The sequence below is a fragment of the Serpula lacrymans genome (assembly GCF_000218685.1).
Source record: "Serpula lacrymans var. lacrymans S7.9 unplaced genomic scaffold SERLAscaffold_7, whole genome shotgun sequence".
Taxonomy (NCBI): Eukaryota; Fungi; Basidiomycota; class Agaricomycetes; order Boletales; family Serpulaceae; genus Serpula; species Serpula lacrymans.
This window is the reverse complement of record NW_006763296.1, coordinates 1,878,399-1,898,946: the sequence shown is the minus strand read 5'-3', so window position 1 is coordinate 1,898,946 and position 20,548 is coordinate 1,878,399. Positions and strand designations below refer to the sequence as shown.

Here is a 20,548-nt window from a genome sequence, read left to right as displayed (position 1 = left end):
CTGTGCGCTGTCGGAAGGGTGTATCGATAGAGATTCGTCGAAACATTGGGTACATTGGCAAGCGGAGTCTTGTATCAATAAACTGCCAAGGAGCTGTATTGTTTGGTAGCTGGGTGATAGCGTGGAAGTAAGTTTATAATCGCATTTGGATGAAGTGGAATTCCGCTCGCATATGTGGGGGGGCCCTTTAGAGGATTCTTCTTTCTCGAAAAAGCAAGACCTTCAAGTTGTAGGTATCTGCTTGCTGGTATGAATCAGGCCCGTTGACATATGAGAAGACCGGCAGGAATTATAAAGACAGGTCATCTGAGAGCATCCCTTCGAATGGAGAAATAGCCTGAAGGTGCAATCGGAGCCTACAGAGCTCCGAGATAGTCCAGTCTTTCTAGCTAGGCGTGGTGTTAAACGTGAAAGAAAAGAGAAAAGGGAGCAAGGTTCAAATCTCCAGTGACATGTCTCGACCTCATGGACCAGGATGGTCGTTTTAAAGTAACCCACACTGGCAAGGACCCCCTCGAGTTCTGCGGTCACATTTAAGAGAAGTAGAAATGCAACTAAATCAACGTCAACGCACTCGATGAATAATGACATACAACTCCGGAAAATTAGGTTTTTTTCGTAGCCTTCCAATAACAGGCACTTCAACCTGAATTACTTCAACGACTTCATTCCGAGAGACTGAGTTGCTGTTAATGGTATACGTAAGTAACATAATAAATTCCGTCAGATACAGACGCCCAACTGGCACAGCTCAACGCAAGCTTGAACAATTTATCAGTCAAATAATCAATACCACTCTATACACCATAAAATTGCAAATATGATCAAACACAGTAATCAAATTCTAGGTAGAGAACTGAATGTCATTCGGATCGTAAGACACGTTGGCCAGCGTACACTATGGTCTCCCAAAAATCCGAATGTCTGCGATATGTTAAGAAACGAGAAAAAGTAAATAGCGCGAAGTAAATGCTCAGATGAGTACATCCGCAGCAAGAGTATAACAGGTCGGAACAACTGTTAATGCAGCGCCTATTAGATGTTATATATGACGCAACTAATTGTAAAACAGAAGAGACAAGAGAATGGCGAGGGCCTATAAACAAACACCCATGTAAAAGTCTGCATCAAGTCCAAAAGAAATAACAAAGACTTGTCAAGGTTTGGCAAACCACCTTTTGACCACTCCTCTAAAGCAGAAGAGCTGCGGCAGCAGCACCCAATACACCAGCAACACCAAACTGCGCAGCCTTTGCAGGTGCAGCATTCGTGCTTGTGGTGGTAGGTGCAGCGGAGGAAGTTCCCGTGGTAGCGCCACCAGAAGTACTGGTTCAAATTGTACGACATAAGCATGACGTCAGATGGCAAAACAAAATCGTGCTTACGAGGACGCAGTGGTAGCTGCGCTGCCCGAGCCAGTTGAACTTGCAGAGTTTACTGGGGACGATGCGGAAGATCCAGCAGCGGCTGAAGAAGAAGAAGAGACGACGGATGAGCTCGACGACGCTACAGTAGCAGAGCTAGAGGGAATACTGGAAGTAGAGTTGAGGCAGGAGGATGCTGCAAAGAGAATAAGTGAAAAATAATAAAGATACAGGGGAATGGTATGTACATCCAGGGTTAACTGTGAATGGCGCGGACTGGGCAGTAGCACCGGTACTGTCACGTAGTGTGAGGCCAATTGAGGTGCCTACAGGATATGTTAAGTGACGCAACCCAAGAAAATTAATGAATAATAACATACCAGCTGCAATGTTGCAAGTCCATGTCACAGAAGTTCCAGATTGCTGGCCAAGGTCCTCAAGGGCAGCGGAGCCAGGAGACGATCCAGGGAGGATACTAAACGCAATCAAGGTCAAACCGCCAGATAGTAGACTGATATGAACGAAATCAAATACCTCTACATTCGGTAACAGCAGTAAGTCTCTACACACGTCAGTACTTGAAAAGATAGTTAGATCCACGAACCAAGTAATAAGGACCTGCGGTCAGCCATTAGTTAGAAAATGACAACGCTAGGGATACGGAGACGAACCAGTTCCACCAGACCATTGAAGAAGGGTAGGCTGACACTCCACAACATTGGCACTGTAACCAAGGCAAGATAAGGGGTTACGACAGACAACGTTGGACAACGGCTACTCACGGGGTGTTGATGGTGAACGACTGGGCGACTGCTCCAGCGACGAGAAGCGCAACAGAGACGAGGGAAATAAAGACAGACTTCATTGTTGGTGGGAAGAGGAGAACTACAAATGCAAGGGAGCTCAGAGGGAAAGAGTTGCAACTGAAGTGAAAAAAGCGGTTGCTGATGGATTCTCTTGTATTTATGTCTCCGACCAAATTTGTTTACGCAGATGACCAAATACCCGGTCAGTCGCGCCACAATTCATTTTCTCCGCTTTTTGTTAATTCTGCATCTTGAGTTCAGCTCCACTCCTCTTACACTCAGTTCCATTCAATGGCCTGGTCCGGAGACCGAATACTGCTTTAAATCTGAATTTTTTTTCTTACCGCTGCGAATGGCGGGAATTGTGGTTATGTCTCAGTCTCACCATTGCTGCTCGACCACATGCCGGAATCCGCATGGGACAGATCAACATGGTAAGGGGTTCAAAAATACATCATAATTTGATTCGAGGCACCATAACTAGCCATAACTCCGCTAGAACGATTATGTATAACACCAGAAGCCCGAGAACGCGCAGTCAAGAAGCTCATAAGAGTACTCAACGTGCTCAACGTCATCAAACAAACGTACTCAACTGTGTTGTGGGTCAAAGTCGGGAGGGCATCCGAACAAGACCCCCTGGAGACTGAGACCACGTTTCTCTCATACGACACGAACGGTGGTCATGAGACCAAAGTGGTCACTGACCCATTCGCCCTGTGCAACTTTTTGGTTCACTCCCACTTTCTCCGGTTGCTCCACTATGACACCAGAACACGGCGTGAATAGAATTTTGTCCAATCTTCCTGGCGGATATTCGCAACGAGGCTGATAACCCCAGGTATAACCATCTTCATCATCTTCCTCTCCAATCCATGCATCGGCCAGCCCGGCATCATCCGTTATCGTCAAATCGGATGGCCCAATGTTATTCATATCTCCACAGACCACTCCTCCATGAATACCCTCTTCTTGTAATGCGTCTGCAATGAGCTGCAACTGCTCGGGCCTAGCTCTAGCCCCCATGGGCAAAGACTCGAGATGAGTGTTTGCTACCCTCACCGTTACGACATTGGCGGTGTGTGATGGCAAGCTAAGCTTAAGGTCTGTGATAAGAGCATTACGACTCATGGTCGAGTTGCTAAAATCGATTGACCATGAGCCGCTGACTGGTATACTCCTCGAGACAAGGGTGACGTTGCCATAGGAGGAATGGGAAGGCCATTGATCATAAGATGTGGGTGTCACGATAAAGCATCTCTGAATCCATTCATGTGTAAGAATGACAGGGAACACTTCGCGATTAACCTCCTGCAGAAGAATGCAGCAGGGTTTTGGGCGATCGTTGATCGTTTTGCAGTGTAGGACGTCGTATTGAATATGAGCCATTGCCGCTAAAAGCCGCTCTGTATGATTGTAACTCGAGAAATCAACATTCCAGCTGATAATGGTGATGGATGAGGGTAATGGTGTCCTGATACCCTTCCCGCAATTCGAAGTTTGTGTCCATCGGTTCAGCTTGGAAGAAAAACGAACTGTGCGTAGAGGACGAAGAAGGTCGAACATGGTCGTGGGATCGCTGTAGATTGGCGAGTCAGAAAATTCACTGGTATCGGACGGATCAGATTCCCAATAGCTATACGTCGTGTCTGAAGGAATTGAGGAGAGCGCAGAATCTGAATCAGACGGGCTGATGTTATCTGTAACTGGAGTCATCTGTTAAAAGACCAAGCTTCAGTGCGTGACCTAGCAGGTGGCACTCCGCAAGTTCCGATGAGATGAGCAGGATAAGGAAAAGAACAGTCGTGTATTACCGGTGGGTCCGTTCCCAAACGCTTTTTGTGGGTATAGGGCAGCGTTAAATGTGATATCCAACTTTGAGCGCTGGACAGGCGTCAAACACATGCACTTACTCTTCTATGGACGCTGAAAACCCGAGCGGCTCGTCGAATTTCACAGAACCAAACGCTCGGAACGGGCCTGAAGAGAAGTGGACGTCTGTATTATTAGTTGTAAACAAGAAACAAATGCAGTCTTGATGACCGTGGTGAAACAGCGTCATCACGCGTCCTGTAATAAGTGTGCAACCGGCAAAAAGACAATCACAGCTCAGCCGATGCCTTCCCAAACACTTTCTCTTCTGCCTCGTCGAACTTTTCTACAACAAATGCCTTGAGAATATTAGCCTTGACCTTGATCTCATCTAGCTTAGTTGATGCAAGTGAGCGCTTGCTAAGAATGGATGCGAGACTGACAAGACAAAAGTCAGCCTTGATTCAGTCACACTATGGAGATTTCATTCACCGTTTCGACTCTTTCGTGATATATTCCTCGCTACCATCAATGATTTTTTCCATCACGCGGGTGTATTGGCTAGCGGTAGATCCGACAGATCCAGACAGCGCCAAAGCTTCCTTGTAGATAGAGTCCCGCGCACTGCTAGTAGCCACCAAGAACTTTTGTGCAAGCGAGTCGAGCTCAGGGAATCGGCCAGCCTGGCGTAAGATTTAGACCACCGCAACTAAAATGCTTGGCACACCACCTACCTCGTCAGAAAGACCACCACCAATTGCACGCTGAGTCCCACAACGCTCGTTGAGGAAAGTAACAAACGCCTGCTCGGTCCGTCCACCTTCATAACTTTCAACTGCTTTGCCTCCCTTGGGAAAGAATTTGATGGTGGGGTAAGAAGCAACATCGTAACGGGAAGCAATAGGCTTGTTTTCGGCGGCGTCGGCGTCAATGTTGGCAACAACACACTGCAAACAAAGCTATTTGCGTGAGTTGCATAATCAGCGGATGATAGAAGACGCTCGTACGTTATCTTCAGCCTTGAAATCCTTAGCAACTACGCCCTGTGGTCAAGTGTCGCTGATAAAAGGCATATATAGAACATACCGAGTTCATATATGGGCTTCAAACTTTTGCAGTGTCCACACCATGGTGCCTGTTCATACCGTTATCGTTAGCACAAGGAGACGGTTGACAACAACCTTCTTACCGTGAACGTCACGAGTACATCCTTTGACTCGTCCTATGATAATTAAAGTTAGGACTGATCAGAATGTAACCCTAGGAGTGGCGTGCATACCAATGCCACTTCATCAAAAGTAGATGCGTCCAGAATAAGAGTCTCCGGAGGGGGAGGAGGTTTGATGTTCGACTTGACACCAGCTTTTTGCGATACGCTGATTTAAACGAAAACAAAGACATTAAAATGACAAAGAAGATAACAATGTGACACCTCTCGGTGGGCACTTTGATAGACTCACAAAGCGGATAGAGCGTCAAGATCTCGGGCATTTTCGTAAGGCTCTACATTGCCCTTGCCATCAAACCATTTAAGAGCTGATGATGATACATGTCAGCGCTTTAGTTTATGTAAACAAACGCATTAACATACTGGGATATCCTTTGACTCCATATTTCTGTCCTAAATCACGCCCAGCCCCGTCAGCATCAACTTTGGCAATGACCACTTTGTCCTTTGCATGTGCATATGCATCGGCAAGTTGTTCATAAATCGGTGCGAGGTTCTGTGGAGCGAAAGCGAGTTACAATGTGTCATGCGAGCATGTTGTTCATTTCAACTGACCTTGCAGTGACCACTGTTGAGCGGAGAAGACGTTATGTTTCGAATGATAAATGTAACAAAACTGCAACATACCACCAAGGTGCAAAACTGTAGAGAGCACGGAATGAGTTCGGCCATACCAACCAAAAACAGTGGTAACACTTACAATTCGACCAAACCAGGTTTTCCCTGTCCAATCACGCTGTCAAAGTTATCCGGAACTAGGTCAATAACATTTGAGGCGCTCGCGCCAGCGAATAAAGCCGCTGCAATGAGCGAAAATGAGAATTTCATGGTGGACAAAAGGAAAGAAAGGTTTTGAATGACGTGGAGCTGTTCCAACTGCTATTCAGCAACCCGCGGTGCCAAATGCGATGATTAGTCAGCGCACCATCCCGAGCCTTGCAGTGCACATTGCAAAGCCTTGTTACGTTTTATTCTGCCATATTCTTACAGCCTAGAAAGTAATTAATGATTATTTTGCGTGCAAGTCGTATGCTGAACCTTTAGAACTGTGAGTGTTGATGCAACGTTAATGTGTTATGACTATAGACAGGTATATTTTTCTGTCGAATGGACAGCCTGAGGACCTGGATGTAAATAAATAAGCAGCCGCTTTCCTGGATATTGTCAGCAGGTTACTCAGCGATTGCTCAGCAACACATACAAATTAGCAGGTCTACGGACCACAATTTTTACACAAGAGACACTCACGACTATACAAGGTATTATATCGACTGTCATATATACACGTATTAGGTCTGCTATTGGAGACTAACTCACGACACCTAAAAACATACAAGCATGGTCTCCCAACGTGTAGACGATGATGGCGATTACATCGACGAAGACGAGGCTAATGAGCTCTTCATCGATTCTGGGGATGTTTTAGCAGAAGTCCCAGATGATGGCGATCATCCGATGGACGAGGAGGACGAGGAAGATGAGGGAGCTGATGGGCTTGGAGACCTGCGATCCTCTGATAATGTGGAAGTAAAAGACAACTCCGTGCAGCACTTTCCAAATCACAATGGATCTGTCTTTGCTGTATCTTGCCATCCTACCGAACCTCTCGCGGCATCTGGGGGGGAAGACGATGTGGGATACATATGGGATATCACTGATGGGGAAGTGTTCGTGAAATTAACGGGACACACGGATAGCGTAACCAGCACTGCGTTCAGTGCGGACGGCGAGATGGTTGCCACGGGTGGCATGGACGGGAGAGTTAGGATCTGGAGAAGGGTCGGTAGGGAAAACTACAGGCTCTGGGAGTTCTTGACAGAACTGCAAGGTCCGGATGAAGTCATGGTAAGTTATCTCGGAGTTTCTTCATTATGTTTCTTACGAATAATCCCGGAAAGTGGATACGATGGCATCCTAGGGGCGCCGTACTACTCGCAGGATCAAACGATACTACGGTATGGCTCTGGCAGTGTAAGTGTTGAATTTGGTACGTGTACTATGCTGAACCATGCTTCTGTTAGTGCCCTCCGGAAATACCATGCAAGTATTCGCGGGACACACGGGAGCAGTACAATGCGGCGAGTTTACTCCAGACGGTACTCCTTCACTTCATACCCATGCGACATGTATTTTAACATGGTTTTACAGGAAAACGCATTGTGACTGCTTGCGCAGATGGAACTTTAATCTTCTGGGATCCTCGATCACCTACTCCAATATTCAAGCTCACGCCGGAAGACGCGCGATTTGATACTGAAGGTATCACTTCTCTTGCGGTCAATCAGTCGTCGACTCTTGCAGTTGTAGGAGGTACAACAGGTAGTGTCAGGGTAGTGAGTCTCAGCAAGGGCGAAGTTGTCGGTGCTCTGGGTGGTCACTCTGAAGGAGAGAGTATCGAGGCCGTACAATTCGTCGATCTGACTGGAGTAGGTAGCGGCCCAGGAGTGGTAGTCACTGGCGGCACTGACGGTAAAGCATGTATATGGGATCTCTCAACCATGAGACTACGTGCTACCCTGGATCACCAGGTTAGCCTCATCTTTTGTCATAAAATTAATATTAATTCGCTTTCTGATGTACTTGATGACGACAGGATTCGGTCACGTCTTTATTAGCCCATCCCTCACCTAAAAGTTACCTCGTTGTATCAGGGTCTGCTGACAGCACTTTGCGCACCTGGGATGCGCGGACTGGGACACTAGTCAAAGAACATGGTGGCCATCATGGACCCGTGTTGGGGGCTGCTTTGGGGTTAGAAGGATCTGTTGTTGTTAGTGCTGGCGACGACGGCGCGTGTCTTGTTTTCACAACAGAAGTTGCCGACGAACTGTGAAAACTGGGCAGACGACGGGCTGAGCTGGTTATGATGTGGGCTATTGATCAGTGGCAAGGATTTTCATATCACCTTGTGTCTATGATAGATAATTTTTTTAGTGTAGAATTGGAATATGACAGATAAATTATGAACTTGCAGACCTAAGCGTATTCAACGGTATTGCGGTTTAGATTACAATGCAGCGCGAGATAACGGATGCGATAACACGTAAGCGCCGATGATAAGCGCCGTGTTTCGTCATTACCAAATGCATCGGGAGTCCGCATTTGCAGACTTGGACATGAACGGCCACTCAAATTCACATCGCCATCGACAAAGACCTCATCCTCACGTCGCCATTCCATCAGATGAGCGCCCGCCTCTCAATACAAACCCATGGCCATATACTCCATATTCAAATTCTGCCAATGCTTCGAACTCAGGAAATTCGAGCTCAAGCTCGCATCTAGCAAACCCTTGGGATGCACAAACTCCAACAGCCAGACAACCATATGCGGGAGTGATCGATTCACCACCACGATCATCAAACCTGCATCGGGCGATAAGCGCATATGAGCCTTCGATGGCAACAATGGCTTTCCCAGAACCTGAGATTCATCGTGCAGCATCGCAGAGAAAGAGTTTACATCCTGACCATCATGTGTATCCAGGACACCGGTCCAGCAAATCCGATGTCGGCCATAGCCCGCCTTCTATTCCTCCGTATTCACCGACATCTCCCAGCTCGACGTCTTCGATATACTTTCCACCTCAGGTTGATGATGTACAAATTTGGTGCATTTCTCATTAAGGGCTGTTATTCATCTACTCTGTAGTCAGATGTCAAATTGAATGAACTATCACAAGAGCTCTCGCAAGTAACGTATGTTATTGTTATACCCACTTACTACTATTATCAAAATGTTCACCTCGCCTCAGTCTTCAATCAGAAGAAGGCCTCCGTCATTTCCAAGCAGGTGAACTTGCTGAGAGTGATGAAGAATGGTATCGTCTTGTTCCCGAAGAAGCGCGCGAAGCATTGGGCAAACACGAGGTCGAAAGACAGTCTGTTCTATTCGAGGTATTCAAATCAGAAAGAGACTATGTTTCAGACATGGAACTTGTCAGAGAGGTAACACTAGATTTCTTAACATTTTTTATCCTGACCCTTTATTTGAATTATAGGTGTTTACTGAGCCGCTCCAAAGCGCATCACCTCCTGTGATACCTCAAGAGCGTCTTCAAGGATTTGTTAGGGAAGTATTCTGGAACCTGGACCAGATCCTATCGCATCACCAACGGATGCTCGGCTCTCTCTTTGCGCGTCAGCGAGATCAGCACCCCTTAGTTCAAAGCGTTACAGACATTATCCTTGAGAGTATGCAGCATTTAATTCTCCACCACTTCGATGCTAATGTCATTTCCTTCTGTACAGCCTCATTCCAATTTCGGAATGAGTATGAATCATACATCAAGCACTATCCCCTTGCCGAGGAGGGACACCGAGCAGAACTTAAAAGTAACCAGAAATACCAAGAGTTCATCCAGCAGTGTTCACACGACCCGCGGATCCGCAAGCGCGACCTCATCACATTTCTATCGCGGCCAGTAACACGTCTTCCTCGCCTTAGTCTAGTGCTCGAGCACATTCATAAACTCACAGACACAGAACATCCTGATTTCGAAGATCTACCGGTAATCATGTCTATCCTAAGTGACTTTATTAAGAGCACACAGCCTGGTATTGCTGCGGCGGAAAATAAAGTCAAGTTCTGGAACATCTGCGAAAGCTTAGTATACATGAATGGGGAGATTATAGTTCGCACCCTTTTCCCTTCGAGAGGTCAATGGCTGATGTAATTGCAGGATATAGATCGGTACGACGAAAGTCGATCGCTGGTCTACTCGGGCCCTCTAGCTCGCCGCTCAAAGTCGGAAATGGACTGGCATGGATGGAATGACCTCCTAGTTGTGTTGTTTGATAATTATCGTGAGCGAGTGTTCAATATCCGTCATGTGGGCTCTTTGACGGCTGTTTGTTTCAGTGCTTTTACTGCAAGAAAAGAAAGTGGGAAGCATGACAAAGCGATACGTGGTGTCACGAGTGAGTACATTCTATTACTACACAAGCAGCTCACGACGACCAAAAAATAGCCTCTCCCACTTGAATTCCTCCGGTTAGGTTCATTCGACGCACCACTAGAGAATCGCAAAGAACGTTCAGAAGAAGGCGGGCTCCTAGATAGTTTCCGTGCACAATCAAAACCCGTTTATCCATTTACGGTGTTCCATGCAGCATCGAAAGGGAGTCGGAGATATACACTCTACGCAGTGAGTGAGGCTGTGAGAAAGAAATGGCGGGACGCAATGGTGGACGCCATGGGAGTGCATAACGCAAGACGGGATGGAAATAAGGTGAGACTCCACGCATGGTAAGCTATACCTCTCGACTAATGCAGCTTGCGCGTGCAGTGGTTTGCACCTCAGCCCCTGGACGATGGATTCTTTCGCTCGATAGGAGGTCGCACTTTTTTGACTGGTACTAAAGTCACTGGGGCAGTGACCAGTGCAGTTTCTTTTGGTGAGTGGTCCTCTGACGACAGTGTCCCTATTTATCAAGTCGCATTCGATAGTGGCCAGTGGCGGTAGGTCATTTTTGGCTGTGGGATGCGCAACCGGGATTTACGTTGGTCCAAGGGGAGAAGGCGGTATGTTTAGCTCGTCAAAGTGCCCTGTCTCCCCATTTGACCATCTCTCAACAGGATATCGCAAAGTCCTTTCGCTCACCAGTCCATCAGCATTAATTGCTCTGCAGGAATATAATAAATTGGTCGTCCACCACGATACATACCTAGTCGCATATTCTCTCGATCTTCTGGTGCGGGTCGCATTGAAGCAAACTCCGCCGGGTAGTCTAGATGCATCGCTGGAGAAGATTGCTGGTCATGACGGCAACGTGTTGTTCTGCAAGGCTGGACGTCTCGGGACACGTACAACTAGTAAGTCGTCTTGTTAAGGGAGTACCTCTACAACCGAAGTGATGATTGGAATCTTGGAATCAGTTATATACGCTGTTAAAACATTTTTACAAGTCACTGTGCACATCGAAGAGGCTATCAACCCGGGAACTTTGTCTGCAGCGCCCCGGCGGGCCAATGACAATGGCTCGCTGTCTTTTCGACCCTTTGGTGGAGTATGTGATCCTATTTTACGTGAGATCATATTACTAAAAGCCATGCTATCAGCCCCTATATGTCCCAAAAGATGCATACAATGTCACTCCACTGACAAAAATGGTAGCCATCAGTACGGAAAAGGGTATCATCATAGTTAATTCTACAAGGTGTGTGTATTCGTAGTTCTCATGTCGTTGTCATCTGAACATCTTTTATCTTAGCCCAACGAAGTCGGGGATCGTTTTAGTACCTGATTTTAGCGATGCTCACAATAGCAAGGCCATGACAGATTTGAAGAGCCGCTGTGAAGCCGCAAAGCCTCTGGGTCTCGTGCGATCTGGGGCCTCGGAATTGCTAGTAATCTATGACAGTACGTACTTATAGTATGGCCGAGTATAGCTTCTGATAGTGTTTCTCCATTAGCGATGGGTTGTTATATCACCAAACACGGAGTACCTTGTCGTTCAAGTGGCTTCGTCCGCTGGGAGACCAGTGTAACTACGTTTGCTCAACGCGGGGATCATGTTCTCTTGTTTTCCTCTGACTTTATCGAAGTTCGGAATATATCAAAGGGACGACTTGTGCAAGTGATCGAGGGAAGTGATATAAGACTGTTGCAGCACAATAGCCTTAGCGAGGATAGGACGGATGATAACCTGCTTGTGGGTATGAAAGGAGAGAAGAACGACAAAGAAGGGATAAGTGATAAGATTCTAGAGCTTGTGGAGACGACCGAATTCAATTCTTTACAAGCGCCTTCAACAGCAAATGCAGTTGCAAACGTAGGTGGTATATGGGATGAATGGGATATGTGATTCTGGGAGGATTGGTGCTTGGATATTATTTTGCTTCATACTACTCGATGTTCGGAAGGTATTTTCCTATTTTACCCTGTTGTACATTATATTCTGTTATCCTAAAATTTGACTCTATATCGCATCTGATAACTTAAGAGGAGGATGCTCACCAGTGTTCCTTAAGCATGAATAAGCATGAATCTTTCAAAGAATAGGTGGCGAATGAGGCTGAGTTATGAACGCCTTTGAACTCGTCTCAGCTTCAACCTCGTGGCCCGTGCATGTATCGATCACGTCCCTCCCATATCAAATCGCGTTGCATTGAATATGCGAGCACTCAGATTCTCTTGACATACAATATCAGAAGAAACGTCATCCATAAACAAACATGCACTGCCTCGATCTTCTGCACCAGACGTCCCTACTGCTACTAAACAAGAATATACATTTAAACTAGAAGGGAAGATAATCTGGTTCAGTGTCATACACTAGCTCACTATCAGGGTTGAAACGTACTAGTAACACACCGTTGACATGACTTTGAAGATCGCAAATAAAAGGTTGAGTCTCTAAGAACCCGATGGTTTCTTTGCGTACCATCGATGAGCAAAACAATTTATCGGTCGAAATGACAGTACTTTTAAACTCACTTGTTTTGGAATGTTAACGCTCATCCGATCGCTGCACGTACTACTTCTCATACCGACTTCCATGTCGGTAGTGAGTGAACGTGGGCCCGCGTTATTTTGCCTTGCTCCAGCACAGAAGCGGTGAGCAACCAGAGTCAACGGTGGTACAAAGCAGGCCAATATCACAAATACTGCGGCTGTGGGAGAGCTCATCACACGAAATAATTCAATACACGTTATGACTGAAATTCCCAAACCCGGAATGGCGTTGAGGAACGAGAATATGTGCGGGTCAAGTTGCTGTTAAAGCTCGATAAGAACTATTATTCTCAGTAAAGAAGAACCGAGATACCTCGCAAGCGCCAGTGAGGTTCCTGCATGCCATGTGTAGGCTGACCGTGTATAAGACGAGAGCAAGAGTAAGCCCTGACAGCACATGCGAGCCGGATATCGAATGAAGGCTAATGTTAGACTGTGTTAGACAATACTGCGAGACGACAGTAACTGTTGGTGACAACGAACGCGAGAAAGGCAACCAGCTGTTGGACGACGCGTGGTTACGCAGCGGACAGCTAATGAGCAAGTGATCAACTCACAATGTTTAGCGATAGCTTTCTGTAGTCATCTGTTTCTTTCACATGCTCTGCAGACAGCTGTCTCAGTGCCAATGATTCACCAAGAGACGTCAGCATGGGAGATAGCTGTTGAGAAATTGTGACGGGATGATTTAGGGCAAAACTTAAGCAACGTTCAAGATAGCTCCAATGTCTGGAACGCTCGCATCCCCGGTTCTTACCACCAGATATTTAATCTGGGTGCATTACCCCGCAGCTTTGAGTCATGGACTCCATCAACATCTAGACCATCTAGACTTCACTCAGGCTGTGAAAGAACGCCAAATCGTGAGCATAATAAATTGCCACAGGGAGATAGCTTGCTCGCCATAAGGGAATCTTCATCCAATGTTCGCAAGGAAGGCATACAAATGCGGTAATGTTTGATGCACTTTCGAGAAGTCGGTTATTCACTCTGCCCAGACATGGCACCTATGCCCTCGATACCAAAACTAATGAAAGTTACAGGAGAAGCGGTGCATGGGCAATATTAGGGGTTGGCAGGTGAAGTCTGCTCTAGACTCTTGGCAGCCAGACGCCTTGGATGACCCCAACGAATGACAGGCAAAAAGGTCCCGTTTATTGACAGTTTCGGCATCAAGCGTACATCCAACTGGAAACTCGAAGGTCCAGACCTTGTTGAGCGCTTTTGCGTATTCTGTCAACATTTGGTGCTAACCTAAAATAAGTGTTTCGAAGCTCATAACATCATTCGTTCGATCAGCATACTCAGCTGAAGATAGGCTGCATCGAGTATCGAGAGCGCTTCTTTTGTTCTAGATTATGCCACAAGAGCTGGTTTTTTCTCTCCGCGGACGGTGAATGGGACTATGTGCAAAGGGATGCCTACGGCTTCATATATCGCTGAGGTTTTTAGAGTCAGCCCAATGACACAGGCTTAATAACAGAAAGCGTACTGAGGCAACCCCATGGAAACAATTGAAAGCTTACGAGTGGTCAACGAGCTCTTTGATCATGATGGATCTGCCTAATGACTCAGTTGAAGCTTTCCAAAGCTTACAGACTCAAATATCTCTGTCGCAGGAACATGGGGGAAAGGCCCATAGAATTCGGTTTCCTCACAGTTCGAAAGAAAGAAAGCATATCGTGGACTTGATCGCGGATGCAAATTCCTCGGTTAGGTCACAACTGAAAATTTAGTAATTAAAGTCGTCGGCAGTCTCCGTAGGACTATTTGGTTGTGCTTGGCAGCAGCCTTTTGCAGCATGTTTTGCCAGTCAAAAAGCGTTTTAGAACTTGTTCTCATCTCCTCAGATAATCGATAATGGAGGGACTTGCTAATATTAGCGAGGACGACCAAGATTCTCTGTTTGGGTCGCCTCCTCCCTCCCCAGCCAGAGGTAGGTCACCCTTACGCCTTGCTCTACCAGGGTGCACTGGAGCACCAGTGGGATATGAAGGAAATGCGAGTAGCATATGCATGGGGAATACCCAAAAAAATGTGGGGACCATTGCACTTCCTGGTTCCCATATGTCCTGTTCTGAACTTCCAGTCAATGTACCAGCTTTACCATTGAATGGTTCAAGCACTCCAGAGCTTTCTCAGTCGCATCGCCAGGGTTTGGCCAACATACAACCTCGCGTGCCTCCTCAAACACAAACTTATTCAAATGTCTATGCTCCGCAATCATCCTGGTCTGGTAATATGCAATACTATCGTTCCAGTAACTCCCAGCCAGCCCTTGTGATCCCGAGCTCATCTTCTCCATCATTGCAAACGTCTTCTTCTCTCCAGACCCATCTATCGTTGCCATCGACGGCTACTCAGAAGAGGAAACGAGCCAGAGAAAAATCATCCACCCCCAGACCTCCACCACCCCCTATTGTACTACCTAATCCTAATGGCCCTCCTCCACAAAATTTTCTGCGGAACCAGCAAGCCTTGCTTGGCGTTGCGGGTCTAGTTGGCGGTATTCGTCCTGCAAACCTCTCCGTTCATCGCCCTTCCCGAGGCTCTACCCCATCGAATCCAATCGTCGTTGAAGACGAGTTGAATCCGCCTCCTTTAGGCAAAAAACCTCGTGTACCTGTTGTTGATCCCGCCCAGCTGCCTACGCCAAGCAGTGATGATATCATCGCATCTCTAATGAGGCAAAAAAATATATTCCCGGTATTAGAATCCTTAATCAAGCTTGTAGCCCCCGGGACCGCTCTTCCACCACCACCCCCTCCGCCACCACCACCACCAGCATATTATTACCCAACAGCTTACTATCCATCGTATTATCCATTCCTGTACAGAAGTTCCAACGATGGGCCATCTTTGTTGAAAAGGCGCAAATTATCGAATGTACCCGCGGGCGCCGCTGATTGGGATGTCCCCTATCCATTCCCAATCAGGTGAAGGTCCAGCTGCATATCGTGCGAACTGGGAGCGTGAGCGTGGTCGGCAGCTTCTCACCCAACTAATCACGCTGATAAAGGGTGCAGCACAGAACGCTGCTCTGAAAAGTTATTTTCAGCAGCTAAAGTCAGGAAGGAGGGAGGAAGAGCAGACGGTATTGGGGGGTAAAGGACCGTCAGTGGCTATGGATGGGTCAGATGAAGGGACAAAGGGTTTATTAGAGATGATGGGGAAGCAGGAACAAGCAGTTACATCGATAGATCAGACCGAGGGAGGCGGGAAGTCATTGTTAACCGAGGCCACTAACAACGCGACAAACTCCGGGACGCAACAGCCGTCGACCCCCTTTGACCAGCTTATAGCGTCATTAATATCTGGATCACAGACGGGAGTCGCAGAGAATACCAGTCGCGCGTCGGGTTCCAGTACTCCTTCAGGTTCAAGTGAGGGGTGTACAACACCTATTCCAGGATCTTCGACACCGGGTTTTGATCAACCTGCATTTGAAAGGTGGTTGACTATGCTGCAGGCATACCCGCCTCCCCCGGAAACAACTGAACAAGGAACGACTGTTCCTGTTGAAAGGAGTACTATGAACAACGGAGTTGAAGCGTTGGATCTGACCAAATCGGATTTGCCGGAGGCAGCCGCTGCATTAGAATCGTTTCAGTCCCAATCTCTTCTGCAACATACGAACTTAGATTCACAGATGGAATCGTCTTCACATCCTGCTACGGGTACAGCCTCGGGTATATCTGCAGAGGTTCCTATCTGTGATGCGCCTTCGATTCAAGATCATGACATCGATCCGACCTTATTAGCCATCTCCATTCATGAAAGCAGCCAGCTTTCACAATTGCATTCACGGCAGTCGATGTCTACTTCATCCAGTGCTACATCTCCCACACCGGACCTTGCATTCTCCCCGCTGGCATCTATCAGCTCTCTCGCCGATCCTCCGACGCCCAGCAGAGATGATTCACTTGCGGAACCTGGTGTATATAACGGTGAACAAGGTATGTCTGAGAACAGTCGTCATTGTCGTGTTTGTAATGTTGATTTCGTATCGGTTTTGGTGCGAACAGATCCTCTCACTGCTGCAACTACATTACTGCAATTTGCGGCGACATCCACACCGTCTAGTGCTACACCCATGCCATATTGTCCAGTTTTGTCTACTTATCAGCCTAACCATCCGCAACCTTTGCATAGTTCGTTCGGTCGAAATTCCCAAGCGCAGGTGCCATTGACCCAGAAGCGCACTTCCGTTGGGCCTGGTCGCGCAGCCCCGAGGAACGTCGGCAATAAGGAAGACACTATCCGTCGCGCAAGGGAGCGTCGAAGGCAGCTTGTCGCGGAGGTCGAGCGAGCCAAAGTGGAGCTTTGGGAGACCAGTATTGAAGGGGGGGTGCTCATGCAGTTAGCCAAGGATAATATTTAGCATAAAGTTGACAAACTATTTTAGGCGGCCTGTTCCTAGGAAGCTTCCATATTCAATTCTAATGCAGTATAATGCCAGCGGTTGACTTACTTGCATCGTGAAGACAGTTGGCATCAACAGTACTATGATGCAGATCTTCAAGCTTTCCCCGTGGCCCTTGTGGGGGTCTACTTGTCCACACACAATACTATGCGCTGTACAATCACCTCGCTGTACCACTGGACCTTCGCTACCTTCTGTACCATTACTATTGTCCTGAGCTATCTTCGTCAAGGGCCCACAATATCCACATAAAGATCCCGCCCCTACATCAACCCAATAAACATTATGTAGGTATCATGATAATCTTGGTGTGCGCGTTTGGTCCATGGGCGTTTCATGTTCTTGAATTCTAAGGTAATCATTTGCTCTTCGAGTTGAATCGGCCACGTCGTTTATCTCCATCCCCCCAGTTTACATTTCAAGTGAATGGAAACCTCACAACTCCACAAATATTTCCCCCCCCCTCGCCCCCCTTGGTATTTACTCTTCATTCGCTTTTGGGAAAAAATGATATTTTCCGTACACACCGGCAATATATTCAAGAAGCTCTCCACAATCATCCGTGACGCATTCACCACTCGTTCACCGCTCCTGTTAGGAAACTCTTTCAAGTTCACGTCGCTGTCGGTGATCAAACACCTTCAATAAATTACAAGGAACATAAAGTCGGCTGGACTGATCCTGTACAACGTTTCGCTTTAGATGCAGTAGGTTATACGGTGCAAAGCTACGACATCGATGCGATCAACACTGTGTGAAGAACAGCAATATATCCATGCGATATACAGTCGATCCACTCTATCGCGCGCTGCCCATCTCCTGCGAGAAGATCATACCACGCAAACTTGATCATGTCGTTCTTTACTGAAAGACCCCACTCTAGCAGGAGGACCTGCGCGATAATACTATGCCAACACTCTTTATTACGGCGCATGTGAGCTTTTGTTTGCTACTAGTAGTATGACCTCTTTATCGAGTCTCATCAGGTAGGATGCGACAGCTGGTGCCACTATGATTTTCCGTTTTGCGATAAATCAGTCCACTCAAAAGGAATCTTGGAAAGGAGTAACATTAAAGATGCAAAGGGCCGTGACGTTGAGGTTATTTTTACCACTGAATTTATGTATGTAACCTTATCATAGACTTCACGACATAATTACTCAAAGGCACACCCTTATAATTTAGCCATCGGTGTTCTATCATGTATTCCATCGTACATCGAAGCGCAGAGGCCGAGGATCTGGTTCGCAAAAGACCAATAGCGTCGAAGGGGTTTTTTACTATCATGCTCTTCATCATGAACCTATGATATTTCGTTACAACCAGAGCTTTGTGTTTTTTACTCTTACGACACCGTATATTTTTCTTCTTCGGTCATGGGGACCACTGAAGACCATTGTTGATGTTATAACCGGAACGAAAGATACGACAGGACTAGGGACTTCGCAGCATTATCACACTCCATCACGACCACATTGAGTCAATAACATATTATAACCAAGTTATAAACAGAGTCCACAGAGTCTACGCGAGGTAAGTCACTAGTACGAGAAGATACCAATTAACTAGCTAATGTGCAGATACTACCGCATTTAAGTAATAGTAATTGCGCTCTCGAGACCACCAACAACATATACGGGCGTGCCATTTGTCCCATTGATCGGGTACGTAACGTCCATAACCACAGTGTAGTTTGCACCAGAGGTGTAGGTCGCGTCAGGGATCTACAAGGAAGCCTGCATTAAATCGAAACTGCGACAAAATCAGGAGCAAACTCACTGTGACGGTAAACTTATCGATGGGCGAGGACGCGGTGATATTGGGTTGGCGGCGAGCAAGAAGGATGTTCGGCTCGTATCCGCTGTTGTTGCTAAGAACCTCGATGTAGTAGTCGGTGTAGGTAGGTGTGATGCCGAAGTAGAAAGCGCAAGTGAAGTCCGTTTGGATTTCCACAGACTAGTCGTGACATTGAGCATAATACCGACCTGAAGAAAAGAAGTACACTTACAGCTCCTGGAGCAACTGTGCTTGGCGATAAGGATGGGACTCCACCGAATCGATAAGCTTCAGCGCACGTCGTTCGGGCAATAGGAATGCTTGCCGCGGTGGAAAAAGCGGCAAGGGACAACAAGATAGAAGAGAGTGTCAACTGCATTTTATTAGTCTGAGGATATAAAACGAGGTCGAGGATAGCAAACTAGAAGTGAGCGTGAGGATGTAAGAACTGGGGATGTAAGAACTGAGGCTGATGAGAAACAAAGGTGCTGGTGCAGCGACTTATATATGATTTGTGGAAGGCGGTGTCGCGGTATGAGACGTCTAAGACATGTGACATGACGAGAGAACGAAGACACTTACCAAAAAATCTGACGCCATCATCGGATTATCTTTGTCTCTCGGTCGACACTCACCTTCGGCAGAATAAGTGAATATTGCAGTGCACATACTACGTATACAGCACCAAAGGAATATGTGTATGTGTTAAGCCAGCGGCCCCCGCCAGCCTGGATCCTACCTAAAGTCTCAAGATGGCAAGTTAGAATTGAGCAAGCATTGAAGAATATCAGAGTCACAAACCTAACTGCAGTGGACATGCACAAGCCTCCCTTCAACTTGCACAGAGCTGTACCGTCAGCGGCGATGGCAGTCCATCAACTACAGACCCTAATCAGTTTAACTTCCGTACATACACCGTTACGTACCAACAGTTGCCCAACCCAACGGTAGTATATAGTGACGGCACTCTGTCATATCAATGGTTTTGTCTGATTGAGACTAGAAGAACGGGAACATCACATCACTGGAAATAGAACTTGAAGGTTTGGCATCAATATTTTCATTACCGTGCGCGTCCGGTTGTTGAGGACTACTACCTACGGTGAATCTAAGCCGAATGAATTGAACGCTCGAGGAACCTATACTCCGGAGGGCAACAAAGCCCTGTTGCCTGTAATCGCGAAGCTTCTTATTCTAGTATCCAATTATACTCGTCGTCGCATATTGAGCGCGACATCTATCTCAAGAAGTAAGATGGCCGGCCCCGTCTTAGGAATATGTCAAATATTTTTTGATGAATGAGAGTAACGGTACGACTCAACTCACTTCAAAGCCTGAGAACAACCTTCTAAGCCTTATGACAGTACTGAATGTAGACCCTAAAAAGATGGAGATGAGCAGGTGAGTAGGGGTGTGAGGCTGAGAAACGTGGGTGATTTCAACTTGTTAGTACTTCCATCAGCGCATCGTGAAAAGACTGGAGCCTGCTGGAGGGACAGTCATGCCTCCATCGATAAATGCGCTCGACTCTCATCACAAAACAGTTTCCTCAGCGAGTACATCTTGTCTGCCTTATTCATACCATTTGGGAAGAAGACAGTCACGGTCGTATCCTACACGGCCCAACCCGCAAGATATATTTGTGACGATTTAGGTTCTAACGTAAGGCTGTGCTCTCCAAAT

At 46.8% G+C, this 20,548-nt stretch overlaps 8 protein-coding genes across 8 annotated transcripts; 3 read left to right on the top strand and 5 right to left on the bottom strand.

The window, feature by feature from the left end:
• Positions 1 to 773: 773 nt before the first annotated feature.
• On the bottom strand, positions 774 to 2,444 carry SERLADRAFT_390678 (uncharacterized protein; the record flags this gene model as incomplete). The annotated part of the gene is made up of 8 exons (XM_007318780.1): positions 774 to 1,326; positions 1,386 to 1,467; positions 1,534 to 1,560; positions 1,613 to 1,690; positions 1,745 to 1,841; positions 1,969 to 1,982; positions 2,036 to 2,088; positions 2,147 to 2,444. The coding sequence occupies 8 exons, from the start codon at positions 2,227 to 2,229 to the stop codon at positions 1,191 to 1,193; spliced, it is 570 nt and encodes a 189-aa protein (XP_007318842.1).
• Positions 2,445 to 2,607: 163 nt separating this feature from the next.
• On the bottom strand, positions 2,608 to 3,819 carry SERLADRAFT_468689 (uncharacterized protein; the record flags this gene model as incomplete). The annotated part of the gene is made up of 1 exon (XM_007318779.1): positions 2,608 to 3,819. One exon carries the CDS (start codon positions 3,734 to 3,736, stop codon positions 2,834 to 2,836), a length of 903 nt encoding a protein of 300 aa, XP_007318841.1.
• Positions 3,820 to 4,060: 241 nt separating this feature from the next.
• Positions 4,061 to 6,095, bottom strand: SERLADRAFT_468685 (uncharacterized protein; the record flags this gene model as incomplete). The annotated part of the gene is made up of 12 exons (XM_007318778.1): positions 4,061 to 4,420; positions 4,475 to 4,665; positions 4,717 to 4,929; positions 4,990 to 5,018; positions 5,069 to 5,117; positions 5,172 to 5,204; positions 5,262 to 5,358; positions 5,443 to 5,518; positions 5,574 to 5,706; positions 5,766 to 5,778; positions 5,838 to 5,852; positions 5,911 to 6,095. 12 exons carry the CDS (start codon positions 6,036 to 6,038, stop codon positions 4,273 to 4,275), a joined length of 1,125 nt encoding a protein of 374 aa, XP_007318840.1.
• Positions 6,096 to 6,441: 346 nt separating this feature from the next.
• Positions 6,442 to 8,193, top strand: SERLADRAFT_468682 (uncharacterized protein; the record flags this gene model as incomplete). Its single annotated transcript, XM_007318777.1, has 5 exons — positions 6,442 to 7,055; positions 7,109 to 7,181; positions 7,232 to 7,306; positions 7,359 to 7,738; positions 7,804 to 8,193. The coding sequence occupies 5 exons, from the start codon at positions 6,549 to 6,551 to the stop codon at positions 8,041 to 8,043; spliced, it is 1,275 nt and encodes a 424-aa protein (XP_007318839.1).
• Positions 8,194 to 8,608: 415 nt separating this feature from the next.
• On the top strand, positions 8,609 to 12,157 carry SERLADRAFT_449565 (uncharacterized protein; the record flags this gene model as incomplete). Its single annotated transcript, XM_007318776.1, has 14 exons — positions 8,609 to 8,775; positions 8,965 to 9,157; positions 9,211 to 9,403; positions 9,461 to 9,843; positions 9,892 to 10,015; positions 10,071 to 10,129; positions 10,180 to 10,440; positions 10,498 to 10,606; positions 10,659 to 10,733; positions 10,788 to 11,024; positions 11,088 to 11,218; positions 11,271 to 11,368; positions 11,423 to 11,571; positions 11,625 to 12,157. The coding sequence occupies 14 exons, from the start codon at positions 8,609 to 8,611 to the stop codon at positions 12,014 to 12,016; spliced, it is 2,571 nt and encodes an 856-aa protein (XP_007318838.1).
• A 240-nt stretch (positions 12,158 to 12,397) lies between these two features.
• Positions 12,398 to 13,434, bottom strand: SERLADRAFT_468680 (uncharacterized protein; the record flags this gene model as incomplete). Its single annotated transcript, XM_007318775.1, has 6 exons — positions 12,398 to 12,451; positions 12,515 to 12,585; positions 12,649 to 12,927; positions 12,980 to 13,088; positions 13,150 to 13,166; positions 13,224 to 13,434. 5 exons carry the CDS (start codon positions 13,317 to 13,319, stop codon positions 12,568 to 12,570), a joined length of 519 nt encoding a protein of 172 aa, XP_007318837.1.
• A 1,637-nt stretch (positions 13,435 to 15,071) lies between these two features.
• Positions 15,072 to 17,133, top strand: SERLADRAFT_468675 (uncharacterized protein; the record flags this gene model as incomplete). Its single annotated transcript, XM_007318774.1, is given in 3 exon segments — positions 15,072 to 16,213; positions 16,230 to 16,622; positions 16,692 to 17,133. 2 exon segments carry the CDS (start codon positions 15,551 to 15,553, stop codon positions 16,263 to 16,265), a joined length of 699 nt encoding a protein of 232 aa, XP_007318836.1.
• A 1,548-nt stretch (positions 17,134 to 18,681) lies between these two features.
• SERLADRAFT_408649 (uncharacterized protein) lies at positions 18,682 to 19,244 on the bottom strand (the record flags this gene model as incomplete). The annotated part of the gene is made up of 3 exons (XM_007318773.1): positions 18,682 to 18,813; positions 18,869 to 19,045; positions 19,098 to 19,244. 3 exons carry the CDS (start codon positions 19,242 to 19,244, stop codon positions 18,682 to 18,684), a joined length of 456 nt encoding a protein of 151 aa, XP_007318835.1.
• Positions 19,245 to 20,548: the final 1,304 nt, after the last annotated feature.